This window comes from Corvus cornix, chromosome 4, assembly GCF_000738735.6.
Source record: "Corvus cornix cornix isolate S_Up_H32 chromosome 4, ASM73873v5, whole genome shotgun sequence".
Classification (NCBI taxonomy): domain Eukaryota; kingdom Metazoa; phylum Chordata; class Aves; order Passeriformes; family Corvidae; genus Corvus; species Corvus cornix.
The window spans coordinates 46,700,890-46,723,758 of NC_046334.1; the positions used below are offsets into that span (position 1 = coordinate 46,700,890).

General features: G+C 36.9%; 1 protein-coding gene across 2 annotated transcripts in view; it reads right to left on the reverse strand.

Annotated features, from left to right (window-relative positions):
• Positions 1–22,869, reverse strand: part of CWH43 (cell wall biogenesis 43 C-terminal homolog) — a 30,463-nt gene continuing 7,594 nt past the window's right edge. The window contains exons 7-16 of one of the 2 annotated variants that reach the window (XM_039551090.1): positions 21,397–21,651; positions 18,556–18,681; positions 15,628–15,707; positions 14,593–14,698; positions 11,715–11,850; positions 10,392–10,541; positions 7,998–8,142; positions 7,337–7,398; positions 6,129–6,284; positions 1–4,621 (exon numbers count right to left, since the gene is read on the reverse strand). In XM_039551090.1, the coding sequence (XP_039407024.1) occupies positions 4,534–4,621; positions 6,129–6,284; positions 7,337–7,398; positions 7,998–8,142; positions 10,392–10,541; positions 11,715–11,850; positions 14,593–14,698; positions 15,628–15,707; positions 18,556–18,681; positions 21,397–21,651 (1,304 nt within the window). In that variant the 3' untranslated portion in view covers positions 1–4,533. The remainder of the gene's footprint in view (positions 4,622–6,128; positions 6,285–7,336; positions 7,399–7,997; positions 8,143–10,391; positions 10,542–11,714; positions 11,851–14,592; positions 14,699–15,627; positions 15,708–18,555; positions 18,682–21,396; positions 21,652–22,869) is intronic. The other variant, XM_039551091.1, reaches the window with a different exon arrangement.

Here is a 22,869-nt window from a genome sequence, read left to right on the forward strand (position 1 = left end):
TCAACACTTCTTTTAGTTTTATTTGTTTGTTTATTTTCCCAGCCAGCTGAATATCCAGATCTGGCTTACTACGCATACGTGTAAGTGCTCCCATCAATGCACAGGAGAGGAATAACAAACCATGAAGTGGAGAGTGGTAGTAAATGCATCTGCCAGTTTACACACTGTTAAATCAAACTTGAAACTGCAGACTTTTTTTCTTTTTTCTGAAGAAAGACTGCCATTGTTTGCTTTTTTTTATGTTTGCATTGCTTTTTTAAATTGATAGCTAAAATGGCAACCACATAAAAAACCTCATATTGTAGACTGTGAAAAATACTGGATAACATGAGAAAGAGGAGCCATCTTACAGGAATTGTATCTTCTTCACTATCAGAAACCATGCAGATGCATCTTTGAGAAAGAATTTCCAAAAGGAAACTCTTCCCCTCTATATCCAAAAGATATCAGATTCCAGATTGCTAAAGCCATTGTATCTCTTGAATACCTTCATTCATCTTGCTTTGCTTCGAAACAAGCTTGAAAGTTAATTTTAGGCACCAGAATCACAAGTCATGATGTGTTTTACAAGTCAGAAGGGGAAGAGAATTGTATTGAAAAAAAAACATTACCACAGAAGAATTTGCTGAACATTAAGAAAGCAGATAACGCAGCAACAAAGCACAGTACAGCACAGGGTATTGTAAGAAAATAAACAAACTGCCTACAAGAAGCCCAGCAAACACAGTTCTAAATCATTTGCAGATTTGAAGAGGTAACTGATACCCAAGTCAACACAGCTTTTTGTAATGCTTCTGAAAAGATTTTTTGCCCTCAGAGTTACAATGAGGCACCTAACACCTAATAACCTGTGAGTTATTCCTGCTTGGTATCAGCAAACTGTACTAATTAGGGATAAAAGAGGACCTCAAGTGGCAGAAAGCAGTAGCTGCAGATTTTACGAACTGCTTCAAAGCACTATTCATTAAACAGTTCAGCTCGTTTTAATCTCCCTGTCCCATGGACCCATACTATGTTCCCCGTTGAAATGAAAAGGTCTATTCTCTAACACTTGCTCCATGGCCATATTACTTTGGCCCCAAAGATCCTTTTGTAACACCCTGCAAACAAATGTCATTTTGCATATATGAGAAAAAACATGTTTCAGGGCTGTTGATAGCTGATACTTAAATTCTTACATTCAATTTATAGGGTTTTTTTCAGCTTCAGTTTAAAAGTTTAAATTCTCTTCATTCATCATGAGACAACTCTAAGCAGCCAAGCTTGAGAGCAGCTCAGAATTTCTTCCTGAACCCTGGAGGTGCATCAAAACAGCCAGCACCTCTCTCTGGGGGCACAAAGCTCCCTCACTGTCAGTAGAGGACCGTGAACATTCTCAGTGTTCCGTTTCAGTGAGACAGGTGGGAACTGGTTATCTGCACACTTAAGCTGCAACAACTTGTTTCAATAACATCAACTCTGGTTCAAAACCAAAGGGTGTGTCCAACTTTTGCTCAGCTCGTAGCTGCAACACTGTTTTTGGCAATGGGAAATAACAATTCAGGTCTTTCTTAGCCCAAGAGGTTTGAACAGCAGCCCCCAGGTTTTGGAGTGCTCTGTGACAACACTGGAGTCACTGCTCCTGAAGCTAAGTTTACAATACACATAGAAATGCCTGAGTCAAGGCAGGAATATATATGTAAGAGGAGACTGAGTCCCCACCCTGCTGAAGAATCCAGTACAATTACTCTCAGAAGTTGCTCTCATACATGTTACCTAGAGTTCTTTTTTATTCCAAGATAGGCACTGGCAGACTCCTGATGTACTGCTGTGTCTTCCTGTACATTCCTACAAACTTCAACTGACCTGCACAAAATGTCAGAGGATGAGATTTGGAGTACAACAGAATACATATCATTTAGAAGTCAGATATATGTAATCTAGACCTTTTACAACCAGCAAAAGTTCAAAACTTTAGTAAATAATGCTTATTTTATACATTCTTTCTTTGCAAGCCATCTTGGAATGCATGAAGGTATCCACAAACTTCTTCTTTCATAATATACTTTCTTATGAAAGCTGAGATGTAGAGAGTATGATTAGAAAACTAAAAGATTAGTCACACACGCAGCAGGACCTGTTCTAGCACATTTCTGTCATAGTTTGAAACAGTGATTGTGACTTAGATATATAACGCACAGTTTTCTAAATCAGTGAGATACAAGAGATTAGATCAGTGTATAGATGTAAAGACAAATAAAGTTTAGTTTTAGCTTCCCGATTCTAACCACAGTAGTAGAAGTATACACACAGTTTGTGGTCATGATTTTCTTAATCATTCTGATAAAATAATGCAAATGTCAACAAATATTAGCTATGAATTACATACATTAAACTACACAAACTACTCAGAAGAAGAGAATATTCAAACTTTAGATTTTGTCACTGTCCACGTGAACCTTTCTAATGGGGTGAACATGTCTAAATCCAAGTATGCTCAGAGACCTTGAAGATTACATACAGATATTATTTATAATCTGATCTGTTATACAAGTCATGCTGTCTGACTTCTTGAAAAACATCTTCATCCTATTTTTCAATTGTTAAAAAATTAGGAGTTTTCAAGCTTTTTGTATTTATACGTATCATTTCTTGCATTTCACATTAATAAACTGCTCACATTACAAGGTATTTGCAAAGTCAGCCTGTGGAGAATGTTAAGTAATGTGGCAAGATAATTTTATGTGTTCTACAGACTATGAAAAGGCAAACCTATGGCTGGATGTGCATCAGAGCTAGCATGAGGGCATGTTGAAAATAAATTAGGGTACTCAGAGCGCTGTGCAATGTTGGTGCCAGTGCCAGCTGCTTTTGCAAGTTGGGAGAAAGTAGAGACAAGGGCTACTGGTGTTTGCAGAAGAAAACTGCCAGAAGTGCAAGAAAATCACTTCTATCACTCCAAAACATAATTCATCCTGTCTTGCTGGACAGTCACACAGAGAACAAGTTCAGAGAGCTTGTAAAGACACCCACAGCACACATAGGTGAGAAATTAGTTCAACAACGGCTGGTTAATTGTCAGTTACATCTGAGATGATGAATATATAACCACTGAGACTTTTAAATGCCTTTCAGATATCCTCTGTCCACAAAGACCAGTGATCAGTTTCACCCTCAGAAACACAGCTCCACAAACAAGGGAGCAAAACGACAGGTGACCTGATAAAGTGACAAGTTTGGTGCTGGCAGCAATTACCTGACTCCATAGAACAAGAAACCCTGGGTAAAAACACATCCTGTATTTGCTTACATAGAGAAACAATAAAATTGAGTCTGCTCAAGCTGTTCTCAAACATATATGGTGAAGAATTAGAGGGAGAAAAAAATATCCACCCTCTTTCCTGTAACATATCCTATTACTTTCAGTTATGGTATGCTTAGATATTACTGGAAAGACACAAAGTACTAAATACCAACATCACAAACGTGGTTTCCAAACTGAGAGGGTCACTTACATTATCTAACATGTTTCTCACAAGCAGGAAACATCCTTTGGACAACAATGAAGATGTCCTCATTGTTTAAGGGAAGCTCTGCATGTATACAAAAGGATCAGGAGCTAAAAATAAAAGACGTTGCCAAGAGACCCCAAGATGGCACAACATTTTACATTGTCATGTGCATTACATAATAGGGAATTCACTGCCTAGGTCAAAAAAGCAACACCTCTATTTAGTCCTACTAAAGTGTAATGATAGCAAAGGAACAAAGCTTTTTTTTTTTTTTTTTTTTTCTTCTTTACACTTCATTTTAAATAAAAGTTAGAACCAACTTTTCTCCCATTTCGGAAACCTTGTTATGCTGAGCATGATTGTTTTTAATTCTTCATCAGTGTGTTCATGTAGGTGCCTCACAACTATAAGTATTCAGAGGTACTCCATTATTCCCTTTGTAAAAGCACTGAAGTGTCTAATGTCCAGTTAATGAAAGGAAGTCTATAAAAGTCACCTCTTTTTCTCCAGTATTATGAATATCAATTATCTGCAAATTGTTGTAAAACTCATTTAAGAATAAAATGTAAAATAGCAGCAGATGTAAATACTGTTTGAGTCAAAAATGCACACACTTCAACACATACTTACTGCGTATGTCCCAATTAAAAAATGCACTAGTTCCATTCCTATTTTGAAAAACCTGTGACCACGCTTTTTATTGCAATAGCAGCAATAGCACTCTGAAATTTCATGATATATGATACCTACACAAAAGCTGAAGAAGTTGTTGCCAAAGCAAGTTCTCACCCTTGCTTGGCTGCATACAAAGCAGGTATCTGGCCAAGGTAGATACCAGTTTATCAAAATGCACGCATCTTCCCTCCTTTACAGTGATGGCAGCTCATTAAAGAAGAAAGTCACCAACTATTACATAGACATCCACAGTGTTGCGCAGCATGGGAGTTGCTCATCCTTAAACAAGGTAGTCTTTTTGGCTGCCAAGTCAGTTTCCAGCAACAAACCTTTCTTGTTGGTCCCAATAATATTTTATTTTCTTGCTCTAATTTGCCCGTTTAAAATATTTAGGAGTGCTCATATGAAAGTGATGAATAGGCACATAATTATGTCCATCTTTATAAGATCCAAACCTAAGAAAAATATTCAACAAAGCAATACAATTACAACATTATTTAACCCATGCAATTAAATCATACAATTACTACCCTACTTCTGAATGTTCTAGGCAGTTTATTTCAGAAACAGGCCCCAACCCCACTTAAGTGTAAATCAGATTCTATGAACCCTCTCCTACTAAAGGTCTTTGAGTATAATGGAGACAATTAATTATATTGGTTCCACTGATGCCATAGGCAGTCTGCAATTGGAACTCCTGCTGACAAAGCTGAGGGCTGCATTTATCTACTCCAATTCTAAGCTAAGTTTTTAGTCCTGATTTCAGTGGAGATGTAATTTAAACACCCATAGTATCAAAACAGTCAACCCTGTTACTAATATTGTACATCTCACTTTTGAAAATTATGGTAAAAATTGTAATTTTTCATTTTTAAATATGAAAGTTTTGACAACTGACTGTTATGGTAGACAGACTTGCAAAAGTAAAATGGAGTAATTATTCAAAATATCAGTGCAAAGTAATATTTAAGAGCAGTATCATTATATTTCTAAAGAAGTAGAGTTAATCAGAAAAAGTTAAATCTCCTCCAATAGGGTATACATTTTCTGATTATAGGGAGACAAAAGAAATTAGGACAAGATTCTGTACTAAAGTCAACTGAGAAAAATCTGAACGTGAATGCTAACTGTAGGCAAGTTCCATCATGTGGAAAAGTCTGAGCAAACTCCTGCTTAGACAGGAAGCCAGTGGCTGAGTGGTGCATAAAAAGTGAGTAAGCTCAACTGTTGGGTGTATATGAGAAAGCAACATATTCTGCATTATGCATGTCAGGAGTAGTAAACATGGCATTGCTGGAAATTATCCCTCTGTAGCAACATCTATCACTAACTTCATGACTCTTTCACTGATACTAATATTAGAATAAACACTTTTCTCCATATTTCTCTTCCTTATGCAATACCAGTGGTAAAATGACAGCAATTTAGAAATATATAACTTTTACATTAAACCTAGTCCTTTTCTTTTCCTTCTTGACACATGTAGCATACTGCCTCAGGCATTCTCTTGAATTTTTGCTCCAATTATATGGTAGGTTTTGAAATGCTTATGCAGAAAGTATTTAATGTATATATTGTAATTGGTATTCTAAATAACAGTATTTTAAGACCCCCAATCTCCAAAGTGCTGAGAACCATGGGAGATCTTTCATCATCTGTAAAATGAGTCACCACACCACTTGGCAAATATCCCTATCAAACAATCTCAAAAATTAATCGCCTGGGTGAAATGAGCATTACTAGCAATTTATGCTGTGACACAGCAGACCGATTTTCCCAAGGTACACGCCAAATCAATCCAAAAAATGGAATTACAAATCAGAAGTTCTTGACTCCTACTCTTCTGCCCAATTGGGTACTGATCAGTGTCTCCCACTTTAGAAAAAGTCTTGTTTACCTAGACTTCTCTTTTACAAGATGCCAGATACATCATCCCCTTCATTTCCTATGAGACACACTGACCTGGGATTGAAATGGATGTCCTCAGAAACTTGGCTGGGATCAGTGACAATTCTGTCATTGTCAACATAGCTATCCACATGATCTGGGATTCTAAATTTGGCCATCTGGACTTCTGAATCACTTAAACCAGCATGAGATATGCGGGCATAACCCAGCCTATCAAATATGAGAAGAGTTAGTTTGAAGAAATAACTCAAGGTAATTTCACCACATTCTTAATGAATAATGTATCTTTTTTCCTAAGAGTTATGCTTTAACTTATCAACACAATTTTCCATTTCTGTGAATATCACCTTCAAAAAAATGAAAGTGCTCTATAAACAGGATCATAACACCATGTCACAAGTAAAAAAACTAAAAAACCATAAGTGTTTGACAATAAAAATAAGTTTTATGTCTAAAACCTTTTTTTAAAAATTACAGCTTTAGAATATGAAAGCTGGTGTAAGTTCACCAAATTTTCACTGAAAAGATTTCAATATTCAAGAAAGAAACTCAAGCATCAATTGAATGAATAATGAGAAAAATTCAAATTGCACATAGAGTTTAAGCTGGGCTTTTTTAGTTGCCTTTTTTTTCTTTTTTACTCAATACTGTTAAGACAGCTATCAAGTTACTCCTGTAAACACTGCAGAATTAGCATAGTTTATTCAGGATAAGCTGAATTTCATTCTGGTCCATCCATCACCAAGAGAATGATTTACAAGAAATTTGGTATTAAAAGATATGGAGTGCATAGGTCCTGTGCCTCAATATGGGTCTACACAGTTCAAGTTTCCACTAAATCCAGCATAAAGATTGGCTGGATTAGATCAGCATTTTGCTTCAAGAAACTGCAAGATCATAGCTCAAAATTTGTATCTTCTGTGTCACATACAAATAAGGGTGTAGCCTTCACATTTTAGAAAGAAGTTGCAAAGCCAGAGCTTTGGGAAAATGTAGTTTTATGCTACCGAAGCAGAGTAGATCTGAAGGCTTTTGACACAGAATGATGAAACCTGTAATAGTGTCTTTGCAAACTATATTCAGAAATACACCAGCTCTTGTGATCCTGAGATCACTGTTCCACATTATTTTATGATAGACCCAACTGCCCACAATAATTGTTCAGGGATGTAAGAGTCTTCCACAATCACTTACAAAAGATTATAAAACTGGTAACCATAAAGATACTTAAACCAACAAATAAGTGATTCACTTTAACATACCTTATTACTCCACGATACATAATATAGCTACACCATCTGTCACGATCTGTACTGTCAATATCCTAGAAGGGAAAGGGAAAAAGGTCAAAGAAGTAAGGTAAGTGTTCATCTGGGTAGGCTTTAAATCAGTAACAATGTGTAAACTCACTGCAGAAAAATATTTCGCCTAAACATTGTAATAAGGTAGAAAGAAAAAACCTCACTGTTAGACATGGACAAATCAGACAACTTTTTGACGTCTTTTAATGTGGAGCTCATTTTTAAAACAAAAGAATCACAGAATTAGAGGCTGGCTGGAGGTCACCTACTCCCAACCCTGGTCAAAATAACTTAGGTCGCTCAGGGCCTTATGCAGCTAACTTTTGCATATCGCCAAGGATGAAGGTTTCACAACTTCACCAGGCCCCTGTTCTAATGCTTGACAACCCTGCGACTTTTTATTTCTTCTGACATTTCCCTTGTGGTGACGGCTGTCCATTGCCTCTTGTTCTTTCACTGTGTAACTCCACCTTCTCTGCAAGATATCATGAGGTAGCTAAAGATTGTATTTGTAAGTGGGCAGGTATTTTCTTCTCTGCCTATATTAAGTTACCAATTTGAAATATTAAGCTGAGTGTTTCCAATATGTATTTTCTCTAAAGATGCAGTGTTCTTATATTACCTGGACATTTCCATTTTTTATTAATTCGGTATAGTCTCTGGATCCAGGAGCTGAAGTGATGTATCCTAGAAATACAACTTGCTTAGAGCTAGTCTTCAATAGGTTTGAAACAGCTATTGCTTGGAGTTTTCTGTCCAAGTCTTCTCTGAAAGAAATGGAAAATACTTTAAGACATATACATTTTAGCTCAGAATCTTTGTGCTATGACATAGTAAACCACAAATTAATCTGGTACCATTTTTGTTGCTCAGTATTAGAGAGTATGAAAGTTCACAGAAAGCTCATTGATTCAAAATTATCACTATATCTGATAAAAACCACATGGCCATGGTAGATGTAATTCACATTCTCTTTCTATCCATTACAGGAACAACATTTTCTATTACTGTTTTGTTTTTAATACTGATCCCATCACTAGGAAATGTGAATGTTAGTGTTTTGGTTATCTAAGGCTTTGTGTCTGCTTGCACTTAAAATTTAACTGAGCCAGCACCCTGTGGTGCATAACAAAGAACTTGCATGCTAACAAAAATTTTATGATGGATAGATCATGGTAAATATAGTCTTAAAGTCTGGGTCCCATAATTTATGAAATGTAACTTGAGTTATATCATTAGCATTACTTAATTACATTCGGCATGTATTCTACACCTCCTTAACAAGATTTACACAAGAGTTCCAACTTGATCAAAAGTGATAGCACAAGTGGGGCCTGGTAAAATACTTCACTGGATCCCAGTCCCTGTCCTTGGATTTGTCATAAAATAATGCAAAAGTAGTTCTCTTTCTATGATTCTTCATGTTAGTGACTTTAAACAGTTGTGTAAATCATGTTGTCCTCTTGATTTTGGTAGTCTGGGCTAAATAACATTGACAGAGAGAGCTGATTTTGGAATCTGTAAACCCAAAAGAAGACAACAATTTAAGTGCAGCTATGCTTTCTAAATAGTGGTGCTTCTGAGTGAAGCAAATGCATTAGGGAGAAAGAGCACACAGACAGAAGACAAAAAACCCCCCAAACACTTAAATAGAAGCCTGACCTAGGTATATATGAAGTTGCCTGCTCAGTTAGCTGCTCCTTCCATAATTACACCTCTCCAGAAGATGGGATCTTTTAAAGGCACAGACATAGTTATATTCTCACATTTTAAAAATTGTGTTTAAAAACAACCCTAGTTATCCAGTATTCTGTAGTCTATGTCAACCCAAGAAGCAGAAAAAAAAATACTAAAAATGAGTTATGCGCAGTATTTAGTTACAAATTCATTCCCCTCTAAAACACAATTTAATTTGCACTCATTTCCCATGCGTCTCCTCATATTTTCTCCTTCATCTTTATCTCATTTCTCTGCCAGGGGAGAATACAATGTTATTTTCTTCTACTTTGACAAACAATTTCTCAGGCTGGCAAGTCAAATCATCTGTGTGAGGCACAGATTCCTATCTAGAGTTAAAAATGGGGAGTGATTTCTGACAACTATATTTGTTTAGTAAATGGGAAAATCTATAAACAATTTGCAGGTTTGGTGCAGTTTCTACACAGGGGAAGGAAATGGGATACAGAGAATTCCTATGGCTTTCTGAGCAGCTTCTTTGTGTTATAATATTCTGCACCCTACCCATAAATTTGCCTCTCCGTGAATTGTAGTAATTTTTTTTAAATTCCAAATCTTACTACATAGCCACAAACATACTAGATATCCCATCAATTATATCAGAAATTACAGCTACATCGAGCATTCACAAAACTCTCTCTTATTAATACACACAAGTAATCAAAACATTGTTTTCAAGAATTGAAATATATACCTTATTCTTTTCCATCACTTGAGTTATTTTGCTTTTCTGAGTTCAGAGATCAGACTTCATATTTCCACTTGCATACTCTCAGAAGGAAACTGATGCATATTTTTGCTGCTGTTTCAACACTGTCCTTTCTTGGAGGTTTCAGATTTTTCACTTTTTATTTTTAATAAATAACATTTTTCCATTTATGCTATCTGTCTCTAACTATACCTATCTACACTCGTTGTGGAATGTAATAGATCTATTCCACATGCAAAAAGTCAGAAGGATGCTATCCTGCACTGAGATGCATCTGTAACCCTATCATTTGTTGTGACTTTGCAGAACAGTATCTTTAAATCTCTACTAATTCAGATAGTAACTTCAGCTGAGTTTTGCATGACACATTTGTCCTACTTAAAAAATGCTTCAAAATTTTAAACCAGTAGTTTAACCAATTTTAAACTGTCATACTATTTCTTCAAATGTGCCCTGTTAGAACCAGTATTACAGCACCAGATTTTAAAGGGTACAGAAGAGATCCCAGTTGTTCACAAATTACATTACGTGACTTCGTACACTATCGTTAAAAATAAATAAAATACACACTCTTCATTTCCGAAGTGAGCGACGACAAAATCAACCAGCTTCCCTGTGAAGTTGACAGTCAGGGAGATGGCTGGTGCAATCTCTCCCTCTGGAGATGGAAGGAGGTGATGGGTCGATTTTACAATTGGATACCTTGATAGTGCCATAATCCTACATGAGGAGAAGCAAAAAGTTACATTTTGTGGTTCACAAGCATCAAAGGTGTGAACTAAGCAGGCAAATGTGAGCAGAAGACTAACAGTCATTTAACAAAATTATAAGACCAGAATACTAACCCTCTCTAGTGGATTTTTCTGAACATAGAAGGTTTCCCTCTAAAATACTGCTTAAGTACATGTCTAAAAATGTATAATCAAGTTAATTCCTACACTAAGAAATATTATTCCAGAAACATGAATTCTTTCTCTGAGCTTTTCACAATCTGTATTTCAGGTAAAACAGAGTTTTGTACTACCAGAAATTAAAATGTATTTTAGTAGAAGTAGGTAGAAATACATCCTTAAAATGGGCGATTTCGCTTCTTTCAGCTTCTGTTTGGACATTTTGCATCAGGTTTTTCAATGTATTTCATTAATAAAATCTCAGAGAATGACTTCTCTGCCCCATTCTGCTTCAAATAGACAGGCTCTGGAAGAAGAAAGTTACTAAATACCCCTCACACATGGCAACAATTAAATAGCCATTGCACCATCAGTAGGAAGTTCCATCTGCCATAGAAACGTGCATATCCCCCTGAAAAATAAAAGCCACATTATATGACACTATTTTTCCAGAGGGCAAAGATATTTAAAGGTATGCAACTGGTAGGTGATCAAGCATTAAGGTAAAATTAGACAAAAAATAGCTGGTCAAATAGATAAGCATCTTTCTGTTCTCATTTCCCATTATACAGCCCAAGCTGGATTTAATGAATTGAAAATTTCTCATACCTTCTGATGCACTACATTTTCCAACTGCTATCACGTTTTTAAGTCTCAAATATAAAATTCTCAGAGCCCAAAACAAAATAATGTGAAATGGGCATCAGATACAGTACTTCCAAATCTGTATATTAAAGGGCAGGATGCCATTCTCTGTATCACCAAAACCAAAGTAGGTTGCAGGGGCAGGCACCAAAACCTGATCATGTTTAACAATGAGAAAATTCCATCCACATTGCATGGTAATGCTAATGAATCAAAGCCTCTTCCTAAAAGACAAGCTTCAACAAGTGATTATAGTGATTATTATTCCAACTATTCTTTGCTTCTGTATTAGTGCAGTTTGTATTGGGCAGTATATTTACATCTATTTACTGTCACTGTGCATGGAAAGATGACTCACCCCCAAGTGTGATCTCTTGTGCTTGGACCAAAATCTGTATAAAATCCTAGTCTTTCTCCTAGCCACATTGTTGGATCATGGTTTCCAATGAATGGCTTAGAGGCATCACTCTCTATAATAGTGATAAAATCTGCTTCTAAAATGGGCGGGAAAAAAGAAAAAAAATCTCACATTTATAACTGTTACCTATAAATGGGACTTACAAATAACTACATAATGTCATTATTTCCCTTTTGATTACAGAGGGATGGACACAAGCCCTGCAGGAGTCAGTCAAGGCAAATCAATGTTGGCCACAAAGTCATGCCCAAACTTCTGGCTATCGCAGGCCACGCAGCCTCCGATGAAGACGTACTTAGTGACTGCTTGCCATAGCTCATCCTTGGTACATAACCAGAGATACATGAGACTGCAGAGTACAGCTGGCCTGAAGAGACCTCATGCCATTTCAAAAGCATTAGAGATACTGTGCACACACAAATTAACAGCAAGTCTACTGCTTTCAACTCGATGAACAAACACTACATAGCACATCTGCACTTCCCTTCATCTACCAAATCCTATTGTGCTTCAAAGGGTCCTGTCCAAGACAGAACTGGATGCTGTTGCCAAAATAATTATTCAACCCAGAGCAACCTAGCATCAGCCCCAGGGCATGGTAACAGAAGGGTTCCCAGCTCCAATGAATTGCTGACCATCTGCAGCCACTTCACTTCCCCACAGCACTCTGGTCCCTCTCTGTTTACATGCAGAGGTACGGTTTTGCCAGGGGAACATGATGGGTTCCCCTATATTTTAACTTCAGGATACAGGAAGAACTATGCAGTCCCTCAAGGAACTGGTATCTAAGAAAGACCTGCCCATGCCTGAAGGAAGGTGGGAGTCTGCAAGCTGTCCACAGGATGGCTGAACCATCCAGACTCAGCTTGAGCAGCAGGTCAGTACAGCTGCAGCAGCAGCAAGTGCTCCAAGTGCTCCCTTCTTGGCTGCAGTTATGCCCCCCTTGGAGTGTTCTCCTACACAGGAAGGGAAATAGTCACCACTTCACCCACAGCCCTTCCACAAGGGATTATGGCTACTCCATCCAGCAGCACTTGACACAGAAGATTTTTTGCTTTCCAAATCTCATACGTAGCAGTGTAAAGCATTGTCAACAGGGAAAATGGGAGCTCAGAGCTCTTAAGTGGATTCCCAGGTTTTTCCTTCTACATCATTAGCATACATGCTGATCACAGGAACAGTAACTGAAACCATTAAGAGAGGTTGATATTGCATCCCTCCAGGGCAGACAGAAGTACCAGTCACAAAAGCCATTACATGTTGCATCTTCACTATTCCAACAGAGAGATGAGCCCAAGTAACGCACACCACCACACCTAAAAATAGACAACCCCTATCCTGAAGCAGATAGCCACTCTTTCCTCTGGGGTTCTCAGAATCAGGAACTCTTCTTACAGGAATTTCTAGCCTAATTCTGAATGCATTAACAAATGCATTTACTGACAATGTTAATGTAGTATTTTATATAACAATATACATGTAACATAAAACTCCAGAATACTGTTTCCACCTATTAGAAATTATGATTTATTAATTTATATTTTGGAATTTGCTGCCTTTTTGACTTACTGATTGTCTTTTTCAGAAGTGATATTTCATTTCCACAAAGAAATGCCAGTGGACATAACCAGGTAATCAACTTTTTCTAACATTCATTAATTTGAACTATAGGTACCAGAAATAAATCCATTCATTAAAATTCGTAAATAAATATGCAAAGATTAAATAAGCACCCAGACATGACTTACGTACAAGAATGCTCCAAATTTCAATTCATTAAATGTCCTGGCTGTTTTCTCATAACACCAGACAGCCAGCATAGCCCAGATCTCTGAACCTTTGGTCATGGGACAATGGAGTGAACGATGCTAAAATCTCTTCTCTCTTCACTAATTCCTGCATATCTCTGCCACGAAATCAAGACTTGCACAGGAGCACCTGTCAGTGCCTTTTCACTGTGTGGGTCTGTAAAGCCTCAGCTGCTCAGGAAAATCCTGTGGTGGACTGGAGAACAACAAATCCTGGAATGCGACGTTTCCTAATCTCCTGAACTGCCTTAGATCTTAAGCTGTCAGTCCCCTGTCTACCCTATCTCATGGGCATCACAGGAAAAAAATAACACCTACAAGCACTCCTGACCAATTCCTTTCCATGCCCTCTGCAACAGCACTAATCTTGAGTCCAAATTCTTCGTTTCCTATAGCTCATTTTCCAACCAAAATCCTGCCCATGAGCAACAGTTTAGACACTCTTCTTTACAATAAAATCATGACAACCAAGCTACAATTGCTACTTTTCTTGTATACATTGCTCTGGGTTAATGATGGAAACAGACTTGTCTGTTTCTCCTCTGTATTCATTGTTTGGGGCATTTGAATTTCACACCCTTTAGGAATTATATAATGCTTCATATCTAAAAAAACCCACAGAGAACTTATAAAACATTGTATTTTATCTAAAAGGATATTTACCTTTGTAAATATCATTGTACATTATCTAAAAGGATATTATTTATGCAAAGAATTTCTCTATAGACAAGTAACTCATCAGCAATACGAGAAGAAAAATCCAAGTGAGAAGTGTTTCCTCTGAATAGAAACCTCTTTAAAATATATTAAACAAATTATCACCTCTGCAAATGGATTTTTGACTGAAGTGATTGTATTGGAGCAGCTCATAGATTGAGGAGAAAGCCACTATAAACACAGGTTCTTGTGTTAATGCAAAAATGGCCTCAGTTACCAAGCAGGTGTTTTCACTTCTGTCTCTTCAGATGAATCCTCCCAAATATAAATGAAGTGGGGAAGAAAACAGTTACCTGTCTGATTAAGCAAATTAGCTGATCCTTCCAAATTAGACCATCCTTCATTGTCATATCCAAATCTAAAAGGCCAGATCATAGCAGAGAAATCCCTTTTTGGAACCTCAAAAAATAAATGGCAAAAAGTTAAATACAATTTGAATTTTACGTATTATAGCTTTGCAGTAAATAACATCAGACACATGGTGCCATAAAAGAAATACAAGAGATGTTTTAACCAATATATTTTCCTAATAAAGCTGTCAGAATTACAAAAGACTAAATCTGCTATTAACAAGGGAATAAAGTCATCATACTTAAAATTAATTTGTACAAGTAACAGCAAACAAATGAAGAGGAAAGAGACAATGCATCTTTTCATCTTACTAAGAGGAACTACCCACTTTTTGCTGCGCAATAACGTACTACAAATCTGAATTAATTGAAAAAAGAAAGCCACCTGTATAAATCTGTGCGTGTTTGTGAATCTAACACTAAACTTCCTAAGTGTTAACCATCTTGTTATTATCATTGCAATACTTACTTTCTTGCCAGATAGAAAACTGGAATCTTCCAATTTTTATCCGATTTCCATAACTAGTCTAAGTCAACCAACTTTTCAGAGACCTTCAATTCAGCGTTATGGTACAATATAGAACCATAGAATTACTTCATCTGGAAGAAACCTCAGGATGTTATCTGTTCAAACTTCCCCAACATGAGGTCAGGCTGCTAACAGCATTGTCCAGTTTGAATACAGTTCAAATAAACTAATTTATAAAAGTAATGTTCAAATTGAACATACAAGGCAAGAATCTCTCAAATTTTCGAAATATTTTTTCCTTTGTAGCATCACTATAAATCTCCAAAGATCCAGACATTTCAATTCGACATGAATTTATAAATTAAATTTTTGCATCTTCATTTATGCATTAGTTTTTCTGAATACTTGGTCACAAAGATTTCTTCAGCAACAATTAACACACCTAAGCTATCACACACACACATTACTATATATTTGGAAGTTACTATTCTCACAAACATCCTACTCACCCCTTGGCCCAACTTCTTGTGGTAAGTTTTATAACGTAAACCTAATCCAAGCAAACCAACACCAACAAACAGCCACAATACTTGAAATAGAAAAACACAGAAAAAATGTTTTTAATGCAAGAAAAAATAATGTTATTATTGCTGTTAAACAGGACACCGTTATTCTAAGGTGTCCATAGAATGAGAAATGTGTACATTTAAGTGACACCACTAGATCAAGGCAGTATCTATGCATGCAGAATATGTATATGTGTGCAAATACACTTTCCAAAACACAACATGCTGAGCAGGTAAAATGTACCAAAACTCCTTGGAATAGTTATGTAGAAATCATGCCTGCTGAAGAATTTGTTATAGGACATGAGTAAGAGCATCATGTAAACCCTTCAGTGTTTTCCTCTCTGTGTCCATGTATGCATTTGTAGTACATAATTTTTATTTTGAATTAATACAACATGTGGAATAAAATTTAATTTACTTCGCAAGCCTTTAGATGTCAGAAAGATGTGACTCTTGCCAGACTTCCAGAGTGGTCATTTGTTTGACACACCCTTGGAAAGGCAGTGCAGCTTCACAGAAAGCACATTCAGAGCTTTCCCATTGCTCCTGTAGCCTTACAAATAACCACAGTGTGCACTTAAGAGCTTCCACCATTCAGCATAATGTAATTTGATGATCAAAGCCCTCTGCAGTTATTTCCTTTACCCAGTGGCATATGCTATCTACAACAATTTCAGTAACTCCAGTTTATTCTTTCATATATTTAAAAATATATTAAATTATTTTAATGCAAGTTTTCTGGAAGAGTTTTGTGCAAAATTTAAATACATTTTATAATGGTTGATGTCAGAAGGAAGGACGTTACTTATATTAGCACGTTAAGGGATTTCATACTCTGCAAGACACCAAGGCTCTTAGAGAGGAAGCTGAGAAACAGTACAAGTCTGAGCATGATGAGGAAGTACAAGAAGTACTGTTGCAAAGTTACAGGATTAGTTGAGCAAGGGCTGTGCTTTGTGACAGGTAGGATTTTGAAATATTAATTTACTTTTGTGAAATGTTTCTTAGCAGTAATATTCAAACCACTTGAAATAGTGCACATGTTGCCTCTGACACACAAACTCTCACAGGCCACATACTTTTGGCCCCTGAGTAAACAGGGTAAAGACCTCCATAAAGATTCCAGAAACAGCCCTGAAAAATTGCGAAGCACTTTTGTCTCATTTTTCCAAATGCAGCAAAATGTACCCAAGTGGCAAGCAATTTGTTTCAAAGTCACAGAAGAAGAAAAGATGCAGGAATTGGAATCTTCAGCATCCTGATCTCTGCAGCGTTACCATGCCCTAATGCCTAGCATTTTGTTCCTCTACCAAACTTCACACTATTGACAGACTTTTTTCTTTAGAAACAGTAAGCTGACAATGAAAACAAACCAGGGGCTCAAATGATTGTAGAGAAATAGTTGAAAACATTTGTATGATTTAAAAGCCAAAAAGTGATAAAACCTCAAAACAAAATTTGATTTTCATTTCTCTTCAAAACCTAAGGAAAGCAGCAGACCCCATATACATAATCTGAAAAGCTGGGATGCTTAAGCATAGTTTACAGGCAGCAGATGACAACGTTTTCCCGAGGATATGAAACACGGATTTTAAAAGAAACATGAAGATTTTAGTTAAAGGTTAGCTTTGCTGAAATTAGTTAAAATAGGTAGATAAGTAAGCCCGGCTGGAATTAATTAAAAGTTAATAATTTGTTAAAAAGAGCCAGGCTTGAAATAAGCTTTTAAGATGTCAGTAACTGATTGCTAAATAACTCATTGCCTGCCACTTTTATATTTGTTTAGCTGTGCTTATAATGAGAAACAGAAACACTGATAAATAGATCTAAAGAAATGTAGACAATTACCAATTTTTTCCCATCTGAGAACCTATTCAGAAATCACAAAGAGAGGAACTGGAAGTTCACCAAGGGTAATTTGTATTGTCAAAATTCAGAAAGGTAGAAAGGTCAAATCGAGGGAGACTACTTTTACTTCATCTTCGAGACCACTGACCTAATTCAGAACACACACTACACATTCTTAATGATATTTAAGCTAATTACCATACGAGGCGGAGAATGGGAGGTGTCGATGTTATAAATATGCACTTGTATTTTGGATATTCAGAACTTTTGTAGATAAATAGACTTTGTATTGGCTTGTAACTTTGCACTGCATATTAGGGAGCTACCCCACGCAGCTGCCCGGCACTGGAATAAACATACACTTTCTAACTCTAAACTGTTAGAGTCTTTGTCCGTCTCAGTTGGGTATAGATATTAGATCAATGCCCATATTTAAATAAATCAGATAGGCCTGGTCTGAACACAGAGCCAGGCCCAAGTTCTGTGCTGTGATGTTGGCCACAGCAGGCCAGGATGGCCTCCCCACGCAGGAGTGTCACACTGTACAGCAGCTCTGGGCCAGCCCAGTCCCACCACACTGCCAGCCAGCCCTTTCAATGCTGTCACACTGAACTGCTTCAAAATTACCATACTGAATGGGCTGGGAAATCATTCACATCTTTTGCACACATATGTAAACCCCAAGGCTCAGAGAGGCCTCCTCCTCAACCAATAAAATGAAACCACAAATGATGCCAAATACATTTTCACATCTTGGTTTTTGCCCAGTTTCTGGTCTTTGTTTAACACACTCCATTAGGAATAGCCTCTGTCAGTCACAATCACAGTGAGTCAGATTCTCCAGTAGTTTATGTCATCACTGACCTGGAACTAGGGAAATACCAACTACGAATCTGTCTCTAAAACTAGTACCAAAAAAACATTTCTAAAACATCTGAGCAGAACACTCCGCAGTGTTACCTTGTTTCCTCAGACAGTATTCCTAGCGTCATGGAGAAAAGGAACTAAAATTATACTTACATAGTTTAATATAGTTTTTACTCTTTTTGAAGAGTGGTTTTTGATTGCTTTTCACTTCAAAGACAGAGCTAAGGTCTTTCTTGGGTCCTGTTAGAAAGTCTACCCCAATGCATAACATTATAAAACCTGTAAAAATATAAGTAATTAGTTTTGTCATAGGCCTTTAACATTTAACATTGCTCAAAAACACATCTTTTATAAACTCCCAGCTGTTGTGTTATAACACAACAACCTTATGGCTCCAACAACAAAGATGATTCAAAGCACAAATGCAGATAAATGCCACACTTAATGTGGCAATGCAGGAACTATGAGATTTATTGACAGCACTCTCAAGTAAAGACTGATTTGCAGCACAGTTTCAGGGTATTATGTCAAAAAGGCTAATACATGGTAGATAAATTAAGCTAAAATCCTTCCAGGCAGTATTGTTTTCAAAGTTTACTGAAATTAACCTGGACAAGAACAATTGAGTTACACCTCCATATAACAGAACCTTGATATAACAGCTTGATGAAAAAAGTCCATTGATGATTGCAGATATCTATTATCTTTGACAATGAACTGCTCTGATACCAAGATACAAGTAACACATTTTTCATATAGGAACTACAAAAGCAATTGCTCAACATTTTGTTCTAAAACTGCGCAAGCAGACTGCAGCAGGCTGTAAGGCCAATTTAGCATGGCAGCAGCTTGTATCCTGGAACTCCAGAGCCAACAGAAATAGTTCTGCTTTTTAAGAACAGACAACTAAACACACCTACAGATACATTTTAAAAGCTAGTAAGCAACTTCTGTGCACTAACTGTTGCAATGCATGGGGAGGGTATCTTTTCAATAAATAGCTCAGACTGATAATAGTACAAGGTCTTTTCCAATCCCTTATGAGATAAAGGATCCAATTACCTTCAAAGAAAGCAGGGGGGGATAATGAATTGGATAAGAGCTCTGCTGGAGAACATCTATGCCCTTAATATCTTTGTGGCATAGTTAATTAATTACAGAAGCCATGTTTTACTTTAGAGTAATAGCCAACTATTAGTCAGTATTTTTTTATTGCCTTTACTTGTTACATTAGTTGTAGTGAAAGTTTACAAACCAGGACACTGGGTCTAGTGCAATGACTAAGGGGGCACACACAAAACCTTTCTCAAAGGGAGACTGAGTCACAGCCATTAAAGTTGATGAAGACCAGGAATCTGATCCCTCAGCATTATATCACATCACAGTGAAGCAGCACAGAAGTTCTGAATATAATGATCTTACTTTCATTGTCACTTTTCCTGGTGCAGTTCCCTACCCAAACTGCAGCAAGAGAAAGGCAGGATATTGGACAGGAGAAGAAAGCAAGAAATAGCACTTGCACCTGAAAGAAACCAGAAGAAAACAAGCAGTTTTCCAGAAAGCCAAGCTGTAAGGGTAAAAGCACTGCGACAAATACACAGCCTCATGGTGTAATCTTTGATAAGCTATGGGATGGCATCAAAAAGATAGAAACTGGATGGAATTTAAACTCACGTAGTGCCATCAGCTGAGATGTGTTCCATTTACAGTTTTCTTTACCAAAGAAAAAATTAGGGCCATCTCTGTGCGACTACCCAGTGACCATGCCAGGTAAATTAATCACAAGTGTGCATTTCAAAGGAAGCAACAGAGAGGGATTTTGAATGAAAGTATTTCTTTTGTCAAAGCATTACTCAAGAAAGTATTTGACACTTCTCAACCACATGCTTTTTTCATATAACTTAAAAAAATAAATTTAATTAGTTAAGATAACTGTTTCTAAAGACTCCTCAGAGTGCTTTCAGAACAAATAAAATAATGCAATAATGGAACAAAACTCTTTTCAAACCATAATGAGCTCAAATCCACCATCTGATTGCTGTAATATAAGTAATACACATGGAGAGTAGGAAACTGGAATGACACAAAGTGGTTGCAAAGACATTTATGAAATCTAAAACCTTTGCAGCAACAAGTTAAGCACAGCGTTCATTACTCCTTTCCAAATAAAATATAGGCTAATGCATAACATTTTAAAAATGTGCCACACAATTAGCCCAAGACAATGTTTGGCATTGTTTAAATATAGTTAGTGAAATATGCCATTGAAACATGTTAGTACCTATTGCAAAAATATTTTTGGAGACAAAACCAGGAAGGGTTGGTTTCCTTTCCACCTCTCCACCCTCATCAAGTGATCATTTTGCTAAAGCCTTTATATTTGCTCAACTTAGTTCTTCCTTATTTGCAAATACCTGACAATTTCTTTTCTTCGTGTCCTGGTCATATGTTTCTGAGGCTACAGGCTCATCAAAATTCCCCCCAAACACACTGGTGTGTCCACAAAACATAAGGTAGGGCCACATGACAAAGAAGCTCAGGTCTCAAATGTAGACTAGCTAGATCAGCAGGATGCTGCACTTTGCTCTGCAGAGCAGGGCTAAATAATGCACTGAATTCTGTTACAGTCTCAGTAGCTACCCCGTTACCTGAGGCACTGCTACCTTAGGTAGCCAGCATATTTGTACATTCACACCCTGGATTGCAGCCATATTTTTAGGGTGACTGATTAACAGATCTCTTCCTCCACTGCATACTCAGTTATCAGACATTTTTTCACTTTGACATTTCCCCTTAACTGAATTCCATTTTCTGTTCACATTTTAGACTATTTCTAACAGTAAAGAAACAAGTAGATTATTTTTTGCATGTCTCATTAATTTTTGCTCTGAAACTTTTGCCATAGTAAATCAAACAGTAACAGAGCATTTGAAAAGACTCTTTATACACTAGACACATTTCCATATTTGTATTTGTTCCTTATCGCAAATGTACCTAAAAGAAGATGGGAGCGTTCTCTAACGTAAACTCCTCCAGGTACAAATTTATAAGCTGTACACCACACACAGAAGAATAATTCAAGAACATAGGCAAACATGGCTGTACTCATGGCTTTCCCAGGATGCAGACAGCTAACAAAACGTCCAGCTAGTTGAGGCCACACACACATAGTAAAGATACCAAGAATGTTGCCTGCAACAGCAGCACTCCAGGTATGTAAATAAAGGAGACCAGCTGAAGATGCTAAACCTGTGAAGGGACAGAAAAGAATAGAGTAAGTCTCAGTCAGGTATATTATCTACAACATTCATTTTAATATTCTGTCTAGGGAAAAAATAGAGTCTGGGAAATATAATTGTGCTTTGCAGCCATGAAAGCTGCATCAGTAGAAGAACAGTTACTCACAGTAGCCAAAGACAGCCTTTTATCTTTCGCAATATCTCATTCTTATAACATTGCCTATTCAGCTGAAAACAGTATAGCAAAAAGACAACAGAGAAACATCATCAAGAGCCAAAACTGAACAGATTTTCTTACAGAGTTCTTCAGCACAACAGAGAAATGATGCAGTTCTTAAGAGAGTAACAGGTTTGCCAGTTATGAACCTCTTTTACCATAATACAGAAAGAATCAAAAAGGTTAATATGAAGAGAAAACATTATTTTTTCCTGATCTTCTCTCCCTGTAGATAACCATATGATGGGCAAGAAAACAACTATTAATCTTTTACTAACTGCAAGATCCTTGACTTACCATGCTATCTTTGATTTGGGGATTTGACCCCAAACAGAACATTAACAACCACAGAAACTCTCTATAGCAGAACAACTTCATTTTAAAACATTATAGGTAAGAATACTTACTAACTGTCACACCATGAAAGCAAATGTATAGAAACACTTTTAATATTTAACTCTTATACATCAAGGTTCTGAGCATTTTAGAATACATTGTTTGAATCAACTAAAGAACCTTTCTGTACTTGTCTTAAATAATCAGTGTGTATACATCAAAACTCAAATGTTCATGCTTACATTACAATCCGCACACACATTTCTTAACACTAAGATCTGCATGTTCATACTATTTTACTGCCTGCAGAACTTGGAAAATAAAGAGATAGGAGGTAAGCTTGTCTCCAGGTGGACTGCTTGTCAAATTACAAGTTATTTTGCCTTCTGTGGAATTGAGAGGCTTATGTCATCTCAACCCCATAACCCTAGATATGGCCTTATAATAGCATCACTAAGGTTGGAAAAGGCCTCTCAGATCATCAAGTCCAACTGTTATACAATGTAGATGCTCAGAACTGAGATGCTGGTCAAGGAAACCTTAGCAGGGGCTTCTGAAGACAGTAACACTGCTTGGCAATGGCCTGGAGATTTGGCCTGTAATCCTTAGTCAACTGGTCAGACATACTGTACAATAGTCAGTGGCAGAGAAAAGGAGGCTTTGATTAGCCACACT